Source organism: Phalacrocorax aristotelis, chromosome 1 (genome assembly GCF_949628215.1).
Source record: "Phalacrocorax aristotelis chromosome 1, bGulAri2.1, whole genome shotgun sequence".
Taxonomy (NCBI): domain Eukaryota; kingdom Metazoa; phylum Chordata; class Aves; order Suliformes; family Phalacrocoracidae; genus Phalacrocorax; species Phalacrocorax aristotelis.
This window is the reverse complement of record NC_134276.1, coordinates 32,623,812-32,645,004: the sequence shown is the minus strand read 5'-3', so window position 1 is coordinate 32,645,004 and position 21,193 is coordinate 32,623,812. Positions and strand designations below refer to the sequence as shown.

Sequence of the window (21,193 nt, the reverse complement as noted above, 5' to 3'; positions counted from 1 at the left end):
CCACTCTCCTGTTCAAAGGTGGATAAAATCTCAAAGAAACAAGTACAATGTACTCCCTGTTATGAAACAGGGACATAAAACTTAGCTGTAATTTAGTCCTAAGCAAATTCTACCACAGTTTTAATGTAATCAGAACTTTTCTTCTTGAATAGACCATCGCTGACAGAGGCATAGCTGGGAGGCAGCAACCTGTGGGTGACACCCAGACACTGCCCTCAGGGACAAACAGAAGGTATCTTGCATGAAATTTGCACTTTTTTTCCTGGAGATGCAATAGCATCTTCATTTTTCCTATGCATTGGATAACAAGTTTAATGTAATCTTGAGACGATGCATCACAGACTTGAAAAGTAACTTTTTAAATTTATTTTCTAGACTGTTGGGGCTGGCTCAACAGCCCTATCAAGGAGCTGAAATGTCCTCACAAAGTTCCTGGTTCATGTATTTTGAGGTGAGATAGGGAATAGCGTCTGTCCTTCAACGGGTACTTTTTCTGGACTATAAATGCTATCAGCTTACATTTACTTTTTTTTTTTTTTTATTTCAGCACTGCATTTCTCTTTGTTGTATGTGCCAAGTGCCTAGACTGATTATCTCTGAAAACAGCATAATTAATGGCTTTCTGTGACTTCAAAATCAAACATATTTTGATCAACTTCAAAAAAAGCCCCTTCCTTCTGCCGATGGGAAGTGTGAACCTGTAAGTGCTGAGCCCCTGAGACTTTCCTTGACTTCAGAAGCAGTTTCATCTCTCGTTCTGTAGAATTTCTGAGAATGCCTCCTTAGTGAAAAAGAGAGGAGACTGGGACTTTCTCCTTTCTGCGTCGCAGACCTTGCTTTAACCTCAGAAAGGCCTTGGTTTTTCCAACTCTAAAATGTAGATGATGGTATTTATAAGCAGACTGGGAGTTTCTACTTGAGAGATGTTTTATGAAAGCCTGGCTATTTGCCAAAAGCAAGCATGACATTTTACAGACCAATGAGCCATGGACCCTCTACTGCAGGGGAAAAAAAAAAAAAGAAAAAAGTACAAGAAGATCCAGCCCACTGAAACAGGACTTCCAATATTTAATTAGAAAAGAAGTGAGGCATTAAGGCATTATAACACTGCCAGGGTGGTACCCCCAAGGCAGAGGGAGCGGTAAGTCCAAAGCTGATCTTCCTGATGTGGGATGACCAGGGCTGCTTCAGGAGCCTGCAGGAGCAGATGCTCTGCAGGGAAGAGTGCTTTCGGCCGGCTTCTGGATGGGGAAACCAGCTGGATGGGTCAGGAGGTGACTGGGGGAAAAGTAAAGGATCAGTTTGGCAAAATGGGGCAGGGGAAGAATGCTGCAGCTACTGTGGGAAAGCAGTGGAGAGAGCTGGGACTCTACTGCGGGGGTAAGTGGTGTGTGCAGACATTGCTGGCTTTTATAGAGCGCTGAAGTACCACTCAGGTTTTTCAAGGTGGGGTGACTTTCATGAAGCCTCAGAGGGCAAGAAGTGCTGATCCAGCAGTTGAGATGAGCTGTAACTGCACCTGCAAAAGCTGGGAGAGAGAGAGGATGGGGGGAAGCTGCTGTGGAGGGAGCAGGCTGATGCGCTGAGTGCCGAGAGAACATAAGGCTATTGCAAAACTATCCTGAGGAAGGGGAGTCTCACTGAATCAGTACAAACCTCTATTGTCAATCACCTGTAATTATTTTTTTCTGGCCTTTATTTCATTGCCTCCCCCTCCAACCCCCAGCAAAGATACTCTGTTTTTTACAGCAGACAGTGCTTCTGTGGGGACATCAAAGTTCCCCAAAGTGGGAGGGAGGGAATGCTTAACTTCCAGGCTTTTGTGGGGGATCTCAGGTTGCTGCTATTTCCTTAACATTAAGGAAAAAGAAAACACTGAACAGCCCCTTCCCAGCTTCCCCAAAGCCCTCCTGAGGTAATCATATGTAGCCTTTTTTTCTGTTGACAGTACCAGTTTTAAAAATATCATATTTTGCCCATAGACATGTGAACTCTATCGATGAAAGTCACTGTGCCTAAACTAGACGTCTTTCTAAAAGAAATCAAGGAGCTGAAGTTATGGCCTTAAGCTCCTGAGAAAGGATCTTGGCTTTGGATTTGGGCAGCTGGCGTGGGTAGGTTACCCTAAGAGTCTCTTCTAGCTTTAAAGGATGTGAATTTATGTCTGGGAGGCAAGAAAATTTCACTGTACCCTCACCAAAGCTTCACCCTCTGTTATGTCTGTCAAGTTACAAAACGGGATCCCTCCCTTCCCCTGCTGCCAGCTTCACAGGCTGCCCCTGGGTGCTTGTCCTCAGTGAGGGATGAACATGCTGCGAGTATGCAACGTCAGTGACCAGCAGTGGAAGATCTCAGTCTTGCAACTGGCACTTCATTTAGGCCAAAGAAGACACAAACACGATGCCCCACAGATCCTGGGGTTGGTGGCTCAGTGATCCCAGGGAATGGTGGTATGACCCTTATTTGAGGGACCAGTGCTGCACTTTCCAGAGGGACTATATCCATGAGCACGGTGCAGAAATGGAAGATCCATTTAACTTGTGCAATTCCTGTCTTGTCCAGGGAGCTACAGCAGAAGGAACCCTTGAAGGACTGCACTGTTACTATGTCCTGGCAGACACACATTCCCTTCCTAATTAATATTTTTTAGTGTGTATATATCACTAACCCAGATCCAATGTACAGAAATGGACATGGTAACAGTCTCTTCTCCTTTGATCATGGCAGGACAGGAGTTTTATTAAAGTCTTTGGTACCTGCTGTGTCTACAGAAGGGTTGATTTATGGTTTGCTTAATTAACGTTGTTCTATTGCATATTGATTTTCTGTGCGGTTAATAGTTTAACTTAAAAATGATGTGAAGGCCATAACTACGTTAAGCCTGTATGAACAGCAAAACACCCCGACATAATAAAGCAAAAAATTGTTGCTGACCTGCAGCTGGTGCATCCTCCTTCTGAGAACCTGCTTAAGCATCATAGCTAACACATTCTCTGAAACAATTTTTCTCAGAGGTGAGCTCATAAGCAAGCTAATTAAATACCAAATTGGTTATTGTGGGTGCATTTACTGGGCATGAAAAAGTGATGCATCTCTGACATTTCCCTCTGTAAATATGTTTTAAATAAGCCATTGGTAGTTAATTACCATACTGTAAAATTAAGGCAAATAGATGTGTTTTGGATGCTATAAGGCAGCTGTTTTATGACAATTAAATAACATCAGTGGCTTATGCTTAGCTAAAATTCTGGAAAATCAGGAGCCTCACATCATGGTACAGCATTTATTGCTTCCCCAGGCATAGCTTCTGGATTAAAGGAGGTACAGAGGATGTGTCCACATTAGTGATGAGGGAGGCACAGAGCAGGAAGGAGGGAGGCCGATTTGCAGCAAGCTGTTATATTTTGAGGATGACCTGCCCACACCCCCTGTTTCCTGGCCATGAAGTCTGGGGCAGCTGCCAATGCTGTGCATACACCACAGGGTCGCATCCCACCAGGGTAGCACCCATGCGTGAACTGTGGGGCACAGCTCCAGGCTTTGGACCTTGGGAGGCCCTGCACCCCTGCTGCTCTGGTCCAGAGAAAGATTTACCCCTTTGAGCACGTGCATTTCTTCCCTTCTTCAGCTTTTGGGATTTGAGAGGCAAGCCCACCAGAAAGGCAGGCTTCCTGCTCTTGCTTCTCTCTTTGCTTTGCAACAAAAGCAGCTGCCCAGGGTTGATGGGATTTGTGCTTTTTTGGAGATTTGGCCATGACACTGTACTGCATCCAAGATGCAATTCAGTGGGTGCCATAGCCTGGACAGCACATAAGAGGCATAGCCTCTTAAGGCATCAGCCTTATCTCACACACTGGAAGTGAAGATAATAATAATCATTAAAAAATAATCATTTGGGACCGTGACAGCCTCAGTACTCATTTCTATGGTGAGAGGTAGGCAGAAATTTAAGTTCCCTGGGAGAACAAAGGAACACTTTGCCTTTGACCATGTAGTATCTGTACATCTACTATCGCCTGGTATGCCCCTCCATTCTCGTTTTACCCTGTCCTCAGGCAGTGCACAGCACCCCCTGGAATTTTCTGCCAGTTGAAAACATCCTGAAGATCACCAAGATGACAAGTTTTTATTTGCTGTGTGACATTAGGACATTTTCTAGGAGAATTAAACCCTCCTGGAATTAAACCCCAGAGACTGGCTGGCTGTAATGCAGACACTGAGATTTCTGCCTCTGCTTCAGCTCAACTTGTGCTTGGGACTGAACAAGGCACAGTCTAATTGCTGTTTTGCATGGTGAACCACCAAGAAAACTCAAAGTGATGAAAAGCATTTTTGTTTATCAGTGAAGATAAAGCTGGTGAATACTCCCGAACATTTATTTTTTAATTAGGTCATCGGTGTGGTGAAGCCTAGATGGTTTATGATTGACCTTCCAAGGGTTTTGCCTTCCCTAGGGAAAAGCACAGAGGTTGCTGCTCTGACACACACTTTTCCAAAGCAGTACTTTCAACCTCTACCTAGGTGGATGATTTTTACTTTGGTTGGAAGCTGAAAGTAAAAGGTGCCTATTCTGCTGTCTTTGTTAGGGAAAAAGTCAAGATGTTGGTGCAGCTCTGCCCCAAACCCCAGTGCATGATGACAAGGGAGGTTAGGGCGGCTGCACATGCCTTGTGGTGTCTTCCTTGGACCATCACTTTCTGTCTACCTCTGCCTCCTCCCACAGTCCAAGGTGGAGAGGGTATCCTCCATTTTCATCCTGAAGGCAGGTAGGGACAGCGTGCTGCGTAATGCTGAGGCGGCATGATTGCTTCATTCCCTCTCAGTGGTGGCTGCGTATTAACTGTGAATTAATGAGCCCTCTAAGTATTACTTAACACTCCTAAAATGCTTTATATTTTCTGCTTACAGTGTAATCATCATTAAGGGATTCAAGTAAAAAAATAATAAACTTAGGTGGCTACAATTAAGCTTCAGCATCCTCATTTTGGGTTTTACATATTTACAGCCCAACTGTGAGACCAGAAGAGCATACCACTCCAGCCTCATTGACTCCAAAAAGATGAGCAACTTCACAGTGTTTATGGCAACGGGAGCGGTTTTGCTGATGGGTCCCTCACACACATACAGTAGCTTAACCTACAGCAGGAGATTTGGCTATTTTGGCCTCCATCCCACACCACTTAACTGATGTCAGAGAACATTGTCCCCTGCCTCATTTACAGAGAGAAACCAAAGGCATAGGTGCCTGCAGAGCATCCCACCTAGCTGATCCCTACCACAGCTCCAGGGGCACGATGGACCACTGCAGCACGTAGATGTGCCTGTCAGGTTTGGAGGCAGATAAACCACAACGCCTTGGCAGGATGCAGCAGTAAACAGATCCTGTCTCCTGCAGGGCTTATTAGTTCAGGCGCAGCACCCGCCTAATGCAGCTATTTATCCGCTAGGCTCAGCCTGGCTCCTATCCAGCCTCTACTGCATCTCCACTCCATCCTTTCTCACACCCCAGCTCCTGGGGCAAGCGGGGTAGGAGATGGGCAGCCTGCCAGCGCTGTTGGTGAGCTCAAAGGCAGTGTTTGTACATGGAGGGGAAAAACAGTTTTGGGGACAGAGGTGAGCACAGCAAATTCCCTGTCACCATTAGCTGTAGCCTGGGCTCAGAGCATTGTGTCAGTCATCACTGAGTGTTCTCCAGGGAGCTCATCCTGATTTTGCCCATGAACTCAGGAACAGATGCTCACTGGATGGGTCTTGGGGAAGTCTGGTGATACCCACCAAGAGGTAGGAGCGTTCCCCAACAGGGAAACAAATTACAAACAAAACTGGACTTAGGCTGTAGGACTTCTCAACTGCAGAGAGCTGAACTAGGTTCTTGCTCATCTTTCAATGCTCAGCTATTTGCAAACACCAGGTGGCACAGGTCTTACTGGAGTGCCTGAGCTGTAATTACGGGTCAGCCAGGGCTGGAGCTGGCTGCAACCCACTCTGTGACTTGCCTGTAGAAAGCATCAAGGTCCTTTTCTATGAAAAACAACTCAGAAGCTACTTCATCTGCAAGTTTCTTCTATGTTGTAAAAGTCGAGAAGCAAAAGTTACTATTACAAGAAATGCTGAAAAGCTGCTTTCAGCATCAGTTAATTTTCCCTACGAGTGAGTAAAGAAAAGGTCTTCCCTTCCCCAACATCTGCTTCATCAGACTGAGTTCTCTTGCTATAGGCTGTTGATTGGCCTCTGGCAAATTAAAGTTGCTTTAGTTAAAGCAGCAAATAGGCAAAATACCCAGCCGCAGCCTGGATTTATCTGTCAGCTGGGATGTTGTTTTCTAATCACTGGCTTATTATTAAAAAATCATTAAAAGCTTAAAAATTATTAAGAGATACCTCACCAGTAAGCTCATGCTTAGCTGCAACACTAAATTATCTCCAGTTGCCTTGTGAAGCTCCTGGAGATTAAGCTGGCTTTAGATCTGTTTTCTGATAGTGCCTTCATCTTTTACCAACAGCCTGAAAGAAAACTCAGTCTTTATAATCAGTTATTTACAAACCAGTGGTTATGTTTGTGCAACCTTGCATGACCTTAATGTTTTTGAGTCTCTTTTTTGAAATATTTTCTACAGCAGAAGAAACCTAGTAAAAGTTTTGTCTTATTTTTAAAGCTGTATTATTTCTCATATGATTTAGACCCTTGAGATTCCAGGCAGGAATTGTAATTGGACAAAAGATTTCAGTTTGGCTGTAAGGGGGAAACCAGATGAAGCAATGATGAATTACTGCAAGCATTTGTGTCTATTTTCCTGCCACACTTTAAATCTTGACCTGGGCATAGCCATGAATTGTCTGCAAGTAAAAACACCCCTATTTGTAAGGAATGCGCTCCTGCTGCATTACTGCCTTCTTTGAGTTTGCATTCTGCTGAGGTGGCTGAGGAAAACATGTCTTTTCACCCACTCCCAAAAGCACAGGTAATGAGAGTTCTAAATCTGGGTATATGTCTTGAGACAAATATTTATATGGCATACTGCTTGACTTGGCAGGGGTAAATAGGTCCCCAAAAAATGTTTGCCAGAATGATGGCAGAGAGGAAACTAAATGAGCCAGACAAGCCCTAGACCACATCTCAACTATTTGGTAGGAATGTGAGAAGTGAAAATTAAATGCAAACAACTTCCCCACGGCAACAAACCTTAAACACCAGGAAAACATTTTTCAAGGACGGATGCCTCAGGCTCCTGTCACATATTCTCTGATGAAGCTTGCTTTGGTGGCCTAGGACATTCCTGATCCCAGTGCCTGCATGGCCACTGCTGGGAGTCATGTTCCCACAGCCAAGGCAGCAAAGGGGAACATGAGCCTGCATTTCAGCTGTGTCTTCAGTCTGACATGCTAATACAAACTCTTAATAAACCCACAAAGGCCTGTGAAATGAGCTGGGGGTGGCATGAGGACCAAGCTTTATCTGCCCCTCTGCTGCCCCTGAACTGGCAAAGACAGCTTTTAAGGGACCAACAAAGTCATGTGGGATGGCAATATTTTAATCTGCCCCAACAAAATACAGGTCACCCACAGACTTCCATACTGCAAACTATGAGCTGGCCTAAAAAGGCTGGGTAAATCAGCATTTCCTCACCTCTAGTGATGCTATCTCACCCAAACTCACTAAAATCTGTGTAGCACCCTCTGGCTCTCACTGATCAAAGATAAACAGAAGCAGACTCCATCAGGCCTGGGAGCAGTCCCAGAATCCAGGCAGGGAACAGAAACGACACTACCTTAGTAGCCTCTCTGCTTTCTATGTCTTTGTGCAGCTAACTAAGACAGTTCACATGCCAAAAAGTGGATCTGAAACATTAGGGATCATGCCATAAGTGGAAAGTAATCATGAAGCAGTTAATTGAATAAACCCAGAGAAAGTTTGTTCTGCTGGCAGCCATCCCATAAGGAGAATGCAAGACAGATTTGTCCAAGCGGATTATTTGCTTCACGTGACTTTATCCATGTTATTTGCTCCACTCAGTACTCTTTAGGCACATGTTTACCCTTGTGCCACAGTGCAAAGTCTCTTCAGATAAATGTTGAACACTGTTCCCTCCCCTTCAGCGTTTATTTTGTATTGTTTGTAATTACCAATAAGGGTGCTTATCCCAAAGCATATTCTGAGGTATGTCTTGCTTTCTTTTGCCATCCCTCATCTGCCACAGTGACCTCCTTTCTAATCCAGACTGATTTCATTATTGGGTAATATCCTGGGCTTCGACTGCCATAAGGATTTGCATTTCTAATGAGTTTAAATTATGAGATACTCGTGTAACTGGTATAGCTCCATACTTCTTCACTGGTGACAATCTCCTGTGCTGACCCTTGGATTCCTGAGTATGTCCCACATGTCTGTCTGCCTTCTTCACTCTTTTCAGATATGTCTTTCAGATATGACTTTGGCTTGGTCTTTGTTGATGCCAACATTAAATGATTGCTCTTAAGACTCATACTGCTGCACCCCTCCTTGCACACCAAGCTCTGTTTTTTATGCAGGGTAAGAACAATTCAGGTGAGAAAGGACCTCTGGGCATCACACTGTCCAACCCCTGCTCAAAGGACAGTCAACTGCAAGGATAGGTCATGTTGCTCAGGGTCCTAGCAAGTTTTTAAAATCTCCAAGAATGCAGATGACAGACCTTCTCTGGACAGCCTGTGCTAGTGCCTCACCGCTCCCATGAGAAGGACTTTTTGCCTCATACCCAGGCAAATTATCCCTCGTTTTGGCTTATGTCTGGTCCTTCTTATTCTTATGGTGTGCATCTCTAGGAAGAGTTTGGCTCTGTTTTCTCCATACAGTCCCATTAGTTAATTGTAGGTGGCAATTCCCTTCACTTGTCCAGGCTAAGCAAGCACAGCCCTCTGCCTCTCCTACTCCAGCCTCTGCTCCAGCCTCTTCACCAGCTTGGTGCCCCTCACTGGGCTTGCTCCTCTAAGTCAATGCCTTTCTTGTGGTGGGGAGCCCCAAACAGGACTTGATGCTCTGGATGTGGTCTCACAAGTGCCGAGCAGAGTGTAATATACATTCACCTGGATCTGCCAGTTACACTCCTGCTAACACAGCCCAGGATGAGGTTGTCCTTTGCCACAAGGGCACATTGCTGGTTCACTTTCAGCTTGTCCACTAGGACGCACAAGGCCTTTTCTGCAAAGCTTCTTGCTATCCACTCAGCCTCCAGCCTTCACTGTTGCATGGAGTTATTCTGCCCCTGATACATGATCCTACATTTACCTTTGTCCCTCTGTCTTGCCTGCCAATGGTGACAGCACCCACGGACTGTTTGCTTGCTTTGCCTGAAATTCTCTGTTGTCAATTAATCAAAAAAGTTATTCCCTACTCTTTTCTTGATGGGAGGTTCCTTCTAGTAGAAATAAATTGGAAGCTCTCACCCTGAGATTATGTTGCCAGACCTTTTTTGCTACGTCTGAAATCTCCCTCAAAAGTTGTTTTGGGGAGTGGAAAGAAGATTGTCTTACCTGAACTCATGTAAAAGAGTAGTGAATATAATACCTGGTGTTACTGTGCCCAAACTTTCTGGATTTGTCTTAAGGAGACAATTATCCTGGTTGGGTTTTCTTTTGTATAAGTCAAAGGACTATAGGGTGTCAGTGGGGCTCATTTCATCTAACTTCAGCTAGATAAAAATGACATATCCATCCCAAAGTGGTCTTCTGGCTTTCTTGATCATCAGTGGCAAGAAAGACAGTCTTCCTTTGAGTACAACTCATTTCACTGATCCTAGACTCCAAAAGATGTTCCATCTCAGAGATGTCCTCAGCTGTCAAGTAGTACAAGTAGGGAACTCACAGTACTGCCCCACAAAAAAAGCCTGGCCCCACTGGTCTGTAATGTGTCTTTTCATATTATGGGGGTCCAACCTGCAGAGATAACACATCCCTGCTACAACCAGGCAGCCTCATCTGAGCAGATGTTCCAATCCAGCAGTGAGACATCCAGGCTTACTTCCCTATTATATCTTCAATTTGCCCTGTGCTCTTCAACAAGAGATGGATAAGTTTGCTGGACTCCAGCAGGTTTTTCATATGGTCTTTTCTGGATCAAGTTTGGTCATTTTTAGAATAACTATGTCTGAATAAGGGTCTAAAACTGCAAAACATACATATTTTTGAATCTGCGTGCATGCGTGACACTGAACTCCTGAGTGGCCTTGCTGAGTTCAGGGCACTACCATGATCACTACACTTGCTGCCATCCTGCCGTTTCCATTTCAGCCTGTCATTTCTGTGAAGCCTGAAGGTGACCTTAACTATCCCCTTACCCCAGCTGCCCTACATAATCCTCGTGTGGTGGTTATTCACTCTATTTTCACACTTATTACTTCGCTTATTTTCCACATGGCAGTCCCTAGGAGTGGAAGTATTTTCATCCTCTGCTCATGTAGTTTTCTGCTCCGTAGCAGCCGCCTCCTTGCTCATCTATAGTGTTTGTTTTCTGCACGAGGGGATGTTACTGATTTCATCTCTTTCTGTCTCATTTATGCTCCATTTCTGTTTCAATTTCAGCTGGCACTTGATGTGAAAGCGTGTGTGGTCGTTTGTTTAAGATATTCACAAGGACCAGGACCCGTGTCTCTTCTCCACCACACATTTCCCAGGGGTTGATGGGCAATTCGCCAACCACTCTGGAACTTAATATTTCCATGTGTAAAATACTGGTAATATCACTAAAGCTGTGCAGATGGTTTATATTTTACTAGGGAAGCCGATCTGGAAGCGAAAGGGATTTCAGTTTGGATCAGTTCAGTACGAAATTGCTCTAGAAGAAAAGACTAGAACTGAAAGCTCTACATCTGGTATGGAAATAAATGATTAACTGCTTTCCAGAGTTGTTTCAAACATTTCTACCTTTTAAAAACAATACACCTAAATATACACGCAAACTACTCAGAGCTCTCTGCCATTCTTCCCCAGTGAGGCTTTCATGTTGTTGTTGAGACTAAAGGGGAGAGCTAAAGAGAAATCCTTTAATGTTATATAAGATGTTCAGAAATGCCTCTAAATTAAATAAAAGTGCTTCAAATTGTACACTGCATATGTGTCAGGCAATTCATCGGCCATGCCAGGACACTCTTGCCTCTTTGGAGGAGAATGCTGTGGGAGAGCTGAGCAGGAGTACTGCAGGTGGCTATTAACAGCAGATCACCCAGAGCAATTTTCAGGACATCTCCATACACTGCTGAAATTTTGCTATTCAGCGCAGTCCTCAATAATCCCTAAGGGTTAGAGCTTCGTGGGAGGTTGTGAAAACCAGCTGAGGCCACTGCCCTGCCCAGCTGCTTGCTCCTGCAGCATGGAAGCAGAAGGGATGTGTGTCTGCTTCGCAGTGCACATAGACTGCCAGCTTAAATCCCTGCTGAAAGTGGATTTGCACTGCCACACCGAAGCAGAGGGAAGATATTCTCTTTCACCAGAACTGGCGAATGGATCGTGACTGTGGCTCACTGTGCTGGCTGGACAACAGGCACCTGTGGCACGTCCAGCCGGACCTGCCTGCTCGAGCACGGATCCAGTGCACGATGGCAATTAGATTTTGCAGGCGTGGAAGGCACTTGGCTTCCTCGCCAGCTGCATCAGCCAGTGGTGGCAGCAGTGTTTCAGTGCTTTTTTGTAGCTCTCCTTGTCTCACTGGTGGTCATTTTAAAGCAGGACTTTATCTGTCAAGAGGTAAATTGGTGGCACCAAACAAGCTGGGGGCTGAATGATTGTGATTTCTTCTGAAAGGGCTTAGAGGAAAATAAGAGATCCAAAGCTGCAGTGAAATTAGTGTTGTTTTCCTTTCAGCAGGAGTAAAAATAAAGCTAAAATTAGGTTACTGAAAAACAGATGAGGAGAACCTTTTGCTTTAAGACTTTGACATAGCAGGGAATGAGCAGGATGAGGAGGAACAATAGTGCAGAAGAAAAGGTACTTAACAAAAAGAGATAAGCTATGAAAAGAAAGAAAAATAACACAGTCTGATAAAGTGTTTGAAGTCTTAACATCCATGCTTTCTGTTTCCAAATAAAGCATGTATATTTGTGAGCTGGGAAACTGCTCCCACTTCCAGAAGGACCCAAGTGGAGAGCTCAGGCCCAGGCTCTCCCCAGCTCCATTAGAAGCTGGACCCAGATTGGCTGAATATGGTGGCTCAGTTCTGCTCACCTCTCTTGCAAACTTCACACCAAAAGCAATCCCAGCATATTACCTACACCTTGTTCAGCTCTCCAAAGCAATTCTCTCCTTTTTGGTGGCACATGCACCTCCTGGCACCCACCTCCAGCAGCTCCAAGGAGGACCACAGCTCTGCACTCTGCCATGCCATGCCATGCCATGCCATGCCTTGTGTGCCAATGCCATCAAGAGGTGCTGAATGCAGCCCATCATGGTCATTGCTCCCATGGTCACTGCTCCCACTGTGCCAGGGGAGCAGCGGTCCTTGCCACCCCAGCCTCCTGTAGCCAGAAGAGCGTGGCTGTGTCTCCCATGCTTCTCACTACCTGGCTCAGTCCCCAGTAAAGCTGGGTAAATACTGTCTCCCCTACGCTTCCCCTCATGAATTATTGCAGGATTCATAGATTTTCCCTCTTCTGCACCAGGCTGAGAGATGCTGATAGCCCATTGTGATGGGAAGGCTCTGGAGGTGCCAGGTGTGACACCCAAAGTCTCATCACCGAGCCAGGCAGGACAAGGACTATGGTCTTTCTACAGTGTAGGAAATGCCAAAACCCTGGGGAGACAGGGTACAGTCACCACAGTTCCTTTTCCCACTTTACTGGAGCTCTCAGGATCTGCTGTGCTTCCTTTAAACTCAATTTTTTGGATTACTTAAGAATCTCAGATTGTCTCTGAGTAAAAACAGGAAGTTTCTGAGTGCCCCCATTTAGGTGTGCTGGCACATCTTTGATACCAGGAGAGCATCTTAAGGATTAAACAAGAACTTACAGTCTGTAAATTCTGACTTTGAGGCAAAATTCTTGATGCTGTGAACCTGGCATGGGACTTTTAACATCTGAGCTTTGCAGAACCATACGCAGTGCTTGGCTTCTCTACTGAGGCAAGCAGCAACATGTGCTAATTAATGCCAGTTGTGGGAATGTCCAGGTGTGACTTACGTCTCCTGGGAAGCAGACTGAGACCTCACCACTCATTTCACATAATCAAGGCTTATATTAAAACATCCCTCTTTCCTCCACACGCCATGTGTTAGCCACAGCAATTGCTTTAGGGCAGTACTTCTCCTCAGGGAGGTGTCTGGGCTGTTATGTCTCACCAGAAGGGATGCACTGAGAAATTCTTGATATACTGAGCTGTATCAGAGTGGGTGGATTACGAAGCGATATGTGGTGGCACTTGATGGCTACTCCTTACCCCTGCTGTCAAACAGCCTGTCAAGGGGAGAGGCATTTCTCTAATATTATAATAACAGCACCATCTCCCATTGATAACATCTCACTTGAAACGTCCTTCAGCCAGGTCTGATTTATTATTGAAATTCACCCCCAGAATCAAACATGGGTAGGAAAGGACTCAATGCTTACCCACTGTAACCCATCTCCAGAGCTGTAGCATGACAGGCAGTGCCAGTTAACAGCAGTAATTGATTTTCCACAGTGGGTTTGGGGCAGGAGAGGGGGAGAAGGAAGCCAGAGCATATTAATACAGAAAATTCAGAGACGGTGGCTTTTCCCCTCCCTCTCCCTCCACCGAGGAGAGGCCATAATTATTATTCTGGGAGGCCATGCTGGAGCTCGGAGCTGCTCTGCTTTGCAGCGTACTTGGAGCAAAGCCCATGCCACCCCGCTCGCTCGTTCCATGGCCCCATGTGTCGTGCAGGTGCACGGATCTGCGAGCTCAAGGTTAATGAGCTGTGGGAGATGGGGGCTCCCAGGACCAGGCAGCGGCGGATGGAAAGCCCCCGGGGAGAGTTGAAGGAGCGTGTTCTGCCTCACCTCCACAGAGCACCATTGTGGTCACACTTGCAGGCAGCTGTGGACACACAGACACAGGGTCCCAGGGTGCTCATGGTCAATGTGGTTTCCCGTTTTGCCCACTGAAACCCCTTCAAACAGAGGCAGGGCTGAAGGAGGGATGGCAAAGCAGCACTGCCCTCCACATCCTTACAAAAGGATTTGAAGGTCGGAGGTGCCCAGTGTTCACACAGCTCTGGCCCACATCTGGGATGGGACGCAGGTGCCTTGCCAGGAGCCTGGATTTGCAGGCAGCAGGCGGTTTTGCAGCCCCTCTGCTGCGGCTCTCACAATCCTGCTGGACATTGGGACCAACGCCACTTGGGGTCCCCAAATCACAGCCCCGCACGGGACATTTAAGGGTGTCTCGGCTGAGATAGTGACAAAGGATGTCTGGGGGTTTTTAATAGCAGGTTTCAGAGTCCCTCTCCTCCCTTGTACCAAATAAACAAATAAATAAATCTCGTGGGGGTATAATGCACCATAGCACTTTAATCCTGCTGGGGATGAAGTGGATTACAATGTTATTTGGCTGGCCACTGCGTGCAGAGCCAAACTGTTATAACAGGATTCAAATCCCTTCCCTAACTCAGAGCAGATTTGCTTGTTGCTTTAAAAAATAGCTGGAAGACAACTTGGCCCCATAAACCACACTATGACCCTTTTTGAATATAAGATTGAACTATTTATTCACTCCTTTAAATATGCTGCTTTTTTTGTAATTCAGAATGTTCCTTGAAGTCCCACGGAGAGAAAGGGGTGGTTTTTACAAGAACATTGTAAACACACTTTTTTACTCTTTACAAGAACATTTTTCACACTGTCCAAAGAGTTAAAGTTGCCTGTGAAAAGCTAGTAACTCCTTGAAAGAAGATCCGTTTTACCCATCAGTACACAGCATCTTGCAAGGAATCAGCGCTTGGCTGGGCTGTGATTGTTCTGCAGTCCCCTGCCATGGACAGCTGGGTTTTGGGCCAGGGACCGATGCCAGCCAAGGAGCAAGGACACAGCCACCCACCTTCGCCTTCTCCCCAGGGTGCAGTTAGCAGTGCTCGGGGCAGTTGCTATTAACAGGGGGAGAATGCAGAGGAATTCACCGACCCTCATCTCCGCAGGGACCAGCAAACCCGCTCATTTCTTCCACACACACCAAGTGCCTTAAAACTTTCCCTGCACGCTGGGGCATGCAGCCAGCAACATGAGCGGTGCTCCTCTTAATTAATACGTCCTTGGAGGGAACAGCCACTTAGCTGGGGAGCTCCGTTGCCTGGCCGTACCTTTGCAAGGGGAGACATCAGGGTGAGTGTACACTTGAAGGAAGATAGGTTACAAGATAATGTATAATACAATTGAGAATGAAGGTGACCTATAGAAGTGTGGTAATTATGTGATTTTCTCTGCTCGTCAAGCGAACTTTGATCCCAGAGTAGCACCATGTCACAAGGTGCTGCTGCCACGCCTGGGAAAGCTCGTGGGAGGACAAAGAGCAGAAAGCGGCAGAAAGGACAAAGAGGCTCCAAAACAACTCCCCCCCCTATTCAAACCCCTAACAAACAGGCAAAACGGAGGGTGATGGTTGTAAAATTGTCTTTCCTTGTTTAGAACCGCCTGTGTCAGCCAGTCGTGCACAGGGAAAATAGCAGCAGATCAATAGAGGTGCCTGCACTGACACTCTTACCCTCTTCTCCTTTAAGATACACTGAATTGCTCGTCAGCCTTCCCAGTTAATGAGTATTTCAGTGGGAGGAAAGACATGGGTTTCTTTCTAAGCATGTGCTTCTCTGTCAACCTCCAGACCTCTCCTAAAGGAAGAGGGAAGTGATGGGCTCTGGTCACGGTCAGAGGTCTGGGTTGTGATTGCGGTGACGGCATTCTGATATAACTTTACTGGAGGCCCCCCTAGGTCTAGCTATGGGTCTGTGACTGCAGAAGCTGGTGCAACCTTTCTCTGGAGGGTACCAGGGCTCCCCTGCCCTCTGCCACTTGCCGAGTGCTTTACGTGATGCCAAATCTCTGACACACATACACAATCACCAACCACGGGTCCTCGGGGTGGGCTGGATCCCACCACTGTTCCTGAGCACTCCCTTGGATGGAAGGGATGAGAATAGGGGTCCTGCTGCAATTTGACATTAATGGAGTTCAGTGCATGGGCACTGATTGAGGACCCGACCTATGCGAGGGATGTCAACGTGTGTAATCACACCAGAATATGATGCCTGTCATTTATCATTTGCACCAGTCAGCCAGGAGACCCCTCACACAGGTGCTGTGGAGATACAAAATAAAATAATCCCTTTGCAAAGAGCTTATAATTTTGGAGTAAGCACAAACATTCAAGCTTTGAAGGTAAGGGAGACAAATGACATTGCTCCTAGCCCTTGTTTCCTAGCAGGCTTGTATTCATCGACCGCGAACCTTAATACAGTTTTCACTCCACTTGTCAATTGTTAAGATAGATTTGGGGGCTGTCAACAAAATGTTACAGTTGAAATGACCCAGCTAGAAATAATAGACTATGAAACATCAAAGTAGCCATAATACTGTAAGCCAGCACAGGAATACGTTCAGCCCTTTCATTTTTAATGGTGCCCCAGGTGTCATTTGGCATACGAGGCAGTTTTGGAGGGGTTTCCCTGTCCCAGCTTCAGAAGTGTCTGCACCAGTTTGCTGGAGGGAGCAACCACAATCTCCCTGTGTATCCCCAGGGGAGAAACAGGCAGCCCGAGAAACAGATTCGTCTGGCTTCTGACACCAGTTTTTGGACAAGGTGCACTGCCAGCTGGAGGTGACCGCCTCTTCACCAGCAGGTAAGAGCAGGTGGGGTGAGGGATCTCGCTTGGAGACAGCTGTGGTGGCCCGCAGGCTTCTGGTGCTCACTGGCGCTTGCAGGTGGGTGCTGGTAGCACCGTGCTGGGCACAACGGAGTCTGATCCACCCGTCTCTTCTGGGTGCTGGCACAAGGCAGTGGTGTGCTCCTTACAGAGCTGGTGGGAAACCAAACTGAACACCTTGAGAGTGGATCAGTGCTAAAGCCTGCCATATTTACCCAGCTGAATGTGAGCTGGATAACTCGGGAGCACCTTCAAAGCATACTTCATTTCACAGTCAGAGGGTATTTTTCAGAGCAGGGAGGTTTCTTGTCAGCTTCTCCCATCTACCTGGTGTCTCAACAGGCCCATGTGGGGAAACACGTACCATCGGATTCCCACTGCAATCTTATCGTGGGAGCAATTCCCACCCACGTCAAGACAATTCTCACTGGGGTTTCACTGACATGTCAGACCTTTTCCTAAAGGCTCCCATCTGTTTCCAAGAGAGTTTTGCATCCAGTGCCTACTTTCAAGAGCTGCCAAGACTGTGCTGAGATTGCTTGTCTCTCTGCTAGGCTTTGGGTCTGATCAGTGAAGAACTTGGCCATGGGGATTTTAACACACTAAAATGCCCTATGGTATTAACAGAGAGGAACAGAAGCATCAACTTTTTTTGGTATGCCCAAAGATAAAATACTGCAGCTCCTATGACAGCAAATCTGCAACTGGAGAAGATGTGAACTGATAAACTCAGGTCTAGTCCTAGATATCAGTGGAGCAGCCAGTGGACACCCCTCTGCGTGCTTATGGGACCTTATCAGACAGTGCCATTGGCACTGAAATTGTATTGTGACCTTCAATAACCTTTTTTTCTGCTCTTTTTTTTTTTTAATTATTAGAATTATAGATGAAAGTAGCAGGAGACAGTCACATAAAAGGGGTTGAGCGCAGGAGCTTTCACTTAACAAAATCTCCCCATGCGCTTAGGAACGCGGCTATTTCTTTTATCCACTCGGACAGCCAGATCCTTTCAGATAATGACAGGGCTGCAGGTCTTTTAAATAGCTTGTGTCGGCGGAGGAGCGCAATGCCGGGAGAGGCGAGCCTGCTCCCGAACAGTCACCCCCTGGGAGCGCCTGCCCCAGCCAGCAGTGCTCGCCGGGCTGAGCACAGCCTTGCAGGGGAATCCTCCTGGAGCTGGAGCCCTGATAGAAACAATCTCTCCCTGCCTGAGCACAGCCTGAGACTGGAGATATAACTCTGGGAAATCTGCCTTTTTTGGAGTGGTGACACTGCTCTGAAGAGGGATATACCCTGTCAGTGGACCTCCTGGGGGCCCGCAGTTCAGGGAAGATGCTTCCTGCAACCCCTCTGAGTTTCTTGTGGGATCCCAGCAGAGCCAAAGATAAGTTGCCCTGAATTAATTTCATTTCTGAGCTTGTGTCAGGCTAGTGGAGCGGCATCGCAAATCAGGTCCGCAAGGACTTCATGCAAAACAGGAGTCACTTCGTTAAAGTTGGTCTTTCACTACTCTTGATAAAGTAATTAAAGTTGCTTTCTCCCCCTGCTGCTCCTTCTCTATGTACAAACATCAAGGCTCTGGCATAGATGGAGCCGTTGACACTTCGTCAGTGAAAATTCAGAACCGCGCAAGTAAGAGAAATGTTTTATGGGGACTATTTATAGTTTTGCATTAAGGCAAATGTATTCTCCTGCCTAAAATAGACTCACCTTGCAAACAGCTTAAGGACACTTTCAGCACCAGAAGAATGCCTTCAGACTCCCCTCAGGAGACAGAAACAGCCTTTTTCCCCAAAAAACCAAATAAGACTAGCAGCCGGAGCCCCCTGCGCTGCCCCCCCGCCCCTGCTCCCCACTGCTGGGCAGCAGCCGGCTGTGTTTGGGTGTCAGCCCGGGAGACCACCCAGCGTCCTTCCACCAAAAAGGGAGGTTAATTCATCCAACTAACTTTTCCAATCATTTTCTCCAGAGGGTTGCAACACTCATGCTCATTACACTGGTGAAAGGAATGAGGAAACTTTGGGGAGGGGGAGCAGCGACTTCCCACGATCGCTTGGAGCAGCGGGTTGCTTCCCCTTCGCTCTAAAGGGAATCATGCAGCCAGACAATGCAAACATCCTCTCTGCCAGGGCTGCAATGTGTTAATAGCACTCTCCCCTTGCTGCCACAGCATCATTTCATTCCCTGTGGAGAAACACTGTCGGGGGAGGGGAGGACAACAAGATGTCAGCAAAGAAAAAAAAATATTTTAAACTCACCTTTAGGCTGTGCGTTGGGTTGACGACGCAGACAAGCTGCCCGGCAGCTGAGAAAACCCTCTTTGCCTTGTAGTGCTGAAACCGCAGGTGAATAAGATCTAACACAGCCCCAAAGCACTGGGTGAAGAAAAGCATCACAACTTTTGGCGTTACTGCTGCGGCTGCTGCTGCTGCTGCTGGCGGCAGGCAGGGGAAGCAGCCAGGGAGCCCCTGAGTCCTTGAGCCCGGGGAGGGAGTGCAGTCGGCGAGAGCTATGCTCTGGCACGGCTTAGCATGCCGTCATATTCATCATCAAAATAAGACGGGAAGAGGCTTGCAGCAGCGGGGCGGCCAATGGAAAGGACAGAAATGTTATCCTTGAGGTCCGGAGACAGCCAATAACGAATGCCTCCCCTCCAGAAACTCCCTGATGAATTGAGCCTGGTGGAGAATGTATTATTGAACATTACCATACATCAGCACATTGCATTTATCTTGTGATTACAGCCAGTCATACGTAAGGCTGTGGAGATATGCAGGCAAAATTGATTGCTTAACGTCTTCATTTATTAATTGCCTTAATTTAACAAAAGAGCGCTTGGATACCAAAGCTAAATGTAAGGTGTAGGGAAGAAGCCCACCGGTGACACTGTTAGAAAGCAGCAGAAATAGATTAAGACTATGTTTTACTGAGGGAGAAAAATCAAATACGCAAAGAGAGTTACAGTTCCTTGCAGGGGTTAAACAGAAGTAGAGCTCGCTATATAAATAGATTCACGTCTGTGCATTTGCAGGCTTCAATTTGGATTTTCACCACTCTGAAGTTTTCTAAATCTTATATTCTGCTACTTCACAAGGGTTGCTGCACACAAATAACATTTCACACACACACACACTAAAAAGAGGGGATGTCAGGTCTCAGGTCTGGTGTAACTTGGAATAACTCCATTTAAAGTCAGCAATGTTTTCCTGATTTTCCACTCGCCGGTGGATCAGGTCTGTTGGACACAAAACATGGTAATTACTGGATGCTGGAACTATGAGAGCATAAAAAGGCACAGAGCATGCTTCTAAAAATAATGAAATACATGATGCATGAGAGCATATACAGAGAGAAACTTGCACTGAGGGAAAAGTGGCTTCTAAATCAACAGAATAATTAAACATGCAGAAGGCTTTTGCTTGACATTCATCTGCATATCGGTGGGCAGGAAATTAGTAATTAGCCATTAGATTGTCCCAGGCATTAAAAAAGAATTAGGGAAGTGCAAGGAAAATAACATGCTTTTGCGTATTGTTACCAGCGCGTATCTCTCTTGGTGGGCAGGGATCCTTTTCGAGCCATTGAGTCTCATTAAACTTGAGTCCCCATAACCGGGTTTTCCGGGAGGTGACTGCACCGAAGCAGCAGAGGGAATCAGAAAGCACATTCATTTCATGGGACAATCCTGTGTGATATGTTGCTCTGCTTGTTAATAAATCAAAGAGGGTTAATTTAATTAGCTCTCTGCCAGAACTTCCTATCAGGGTACTATTTATGCTTGCTAGCTAAGTAGTCAGATGGCTTATTTAGCCTTGGTAATCCTTTTTGCCTTCAAAGCAGAACAGATAAAAGTAGCTTTTCTTTCTTTTTTTTGCTTGTTCTTAAACGTGAGCCCTGCGCTGGGGGTGAGGCTGCTGCTTCCGGACAGAGCAGCCCCCGTACAGCGCGGGCTTCAGCCTGGGACTGGATTGTCACAGCTGCCTCTTCCTAACGCAATACTGCAATACTGGCTCTGCCAGACTGCAGAGAGCCTGTGTATTTAAAAAAAAAAAAAAGAAAAAAAGGAAAAAGGGAAAAAAAAAAGAGGCCTGAGTACATAAATAAGTGGGAAAACACGAATGCTGGAACAGCTGACAACAAACCCCCCCAAAACATTAAAGACTGGAGGAATATGTATCTCTCAGTTCTTAACATTTGCTTGTAAATGAGAACAGGAGATAATTTTTGCAGTGCTGAGAGACACTTTGAGAATATTTTCAGACAGACTTGAGGACAAGTGAGTGAATTGATTTGCTTAAATGTATCCTTTTCACTGTTCCCAAAGTAACTGCGAGCATCCAGCTATTTATTATTTATTTCT

The 21,193-nt window shown here is 46.2% G+C and overlaps 1 protein-coding gene across 1 annotated transcript in view; it reads right to left on the bottom strand.

Annotated features, from left to right (window-relative positions):
* The window catches only part of SIAH3 (siah E3 ubiquitin protein ligase family member 3), a 46,971-nt gene extending 27,611 nt beyond the window's left edge, over window positions 1-19,360 (bottom strand). Inside the window, exon 1 of the mRNA XM_075081914.1 lies at window positions 19,092-19,360. Coding sequence (XP_074938015.1) covers window positions 19,092-19,226 — 135 coding nt within the window. The 5' untranslated portion in view covers window positions 19,227-19,360. The remainder of the gene's footprint in view (window positions 1-19,091) is intronic.
* Between the last annotated feature and the right edge of the window lie 1,833 nt (window positions 19,361-21,193).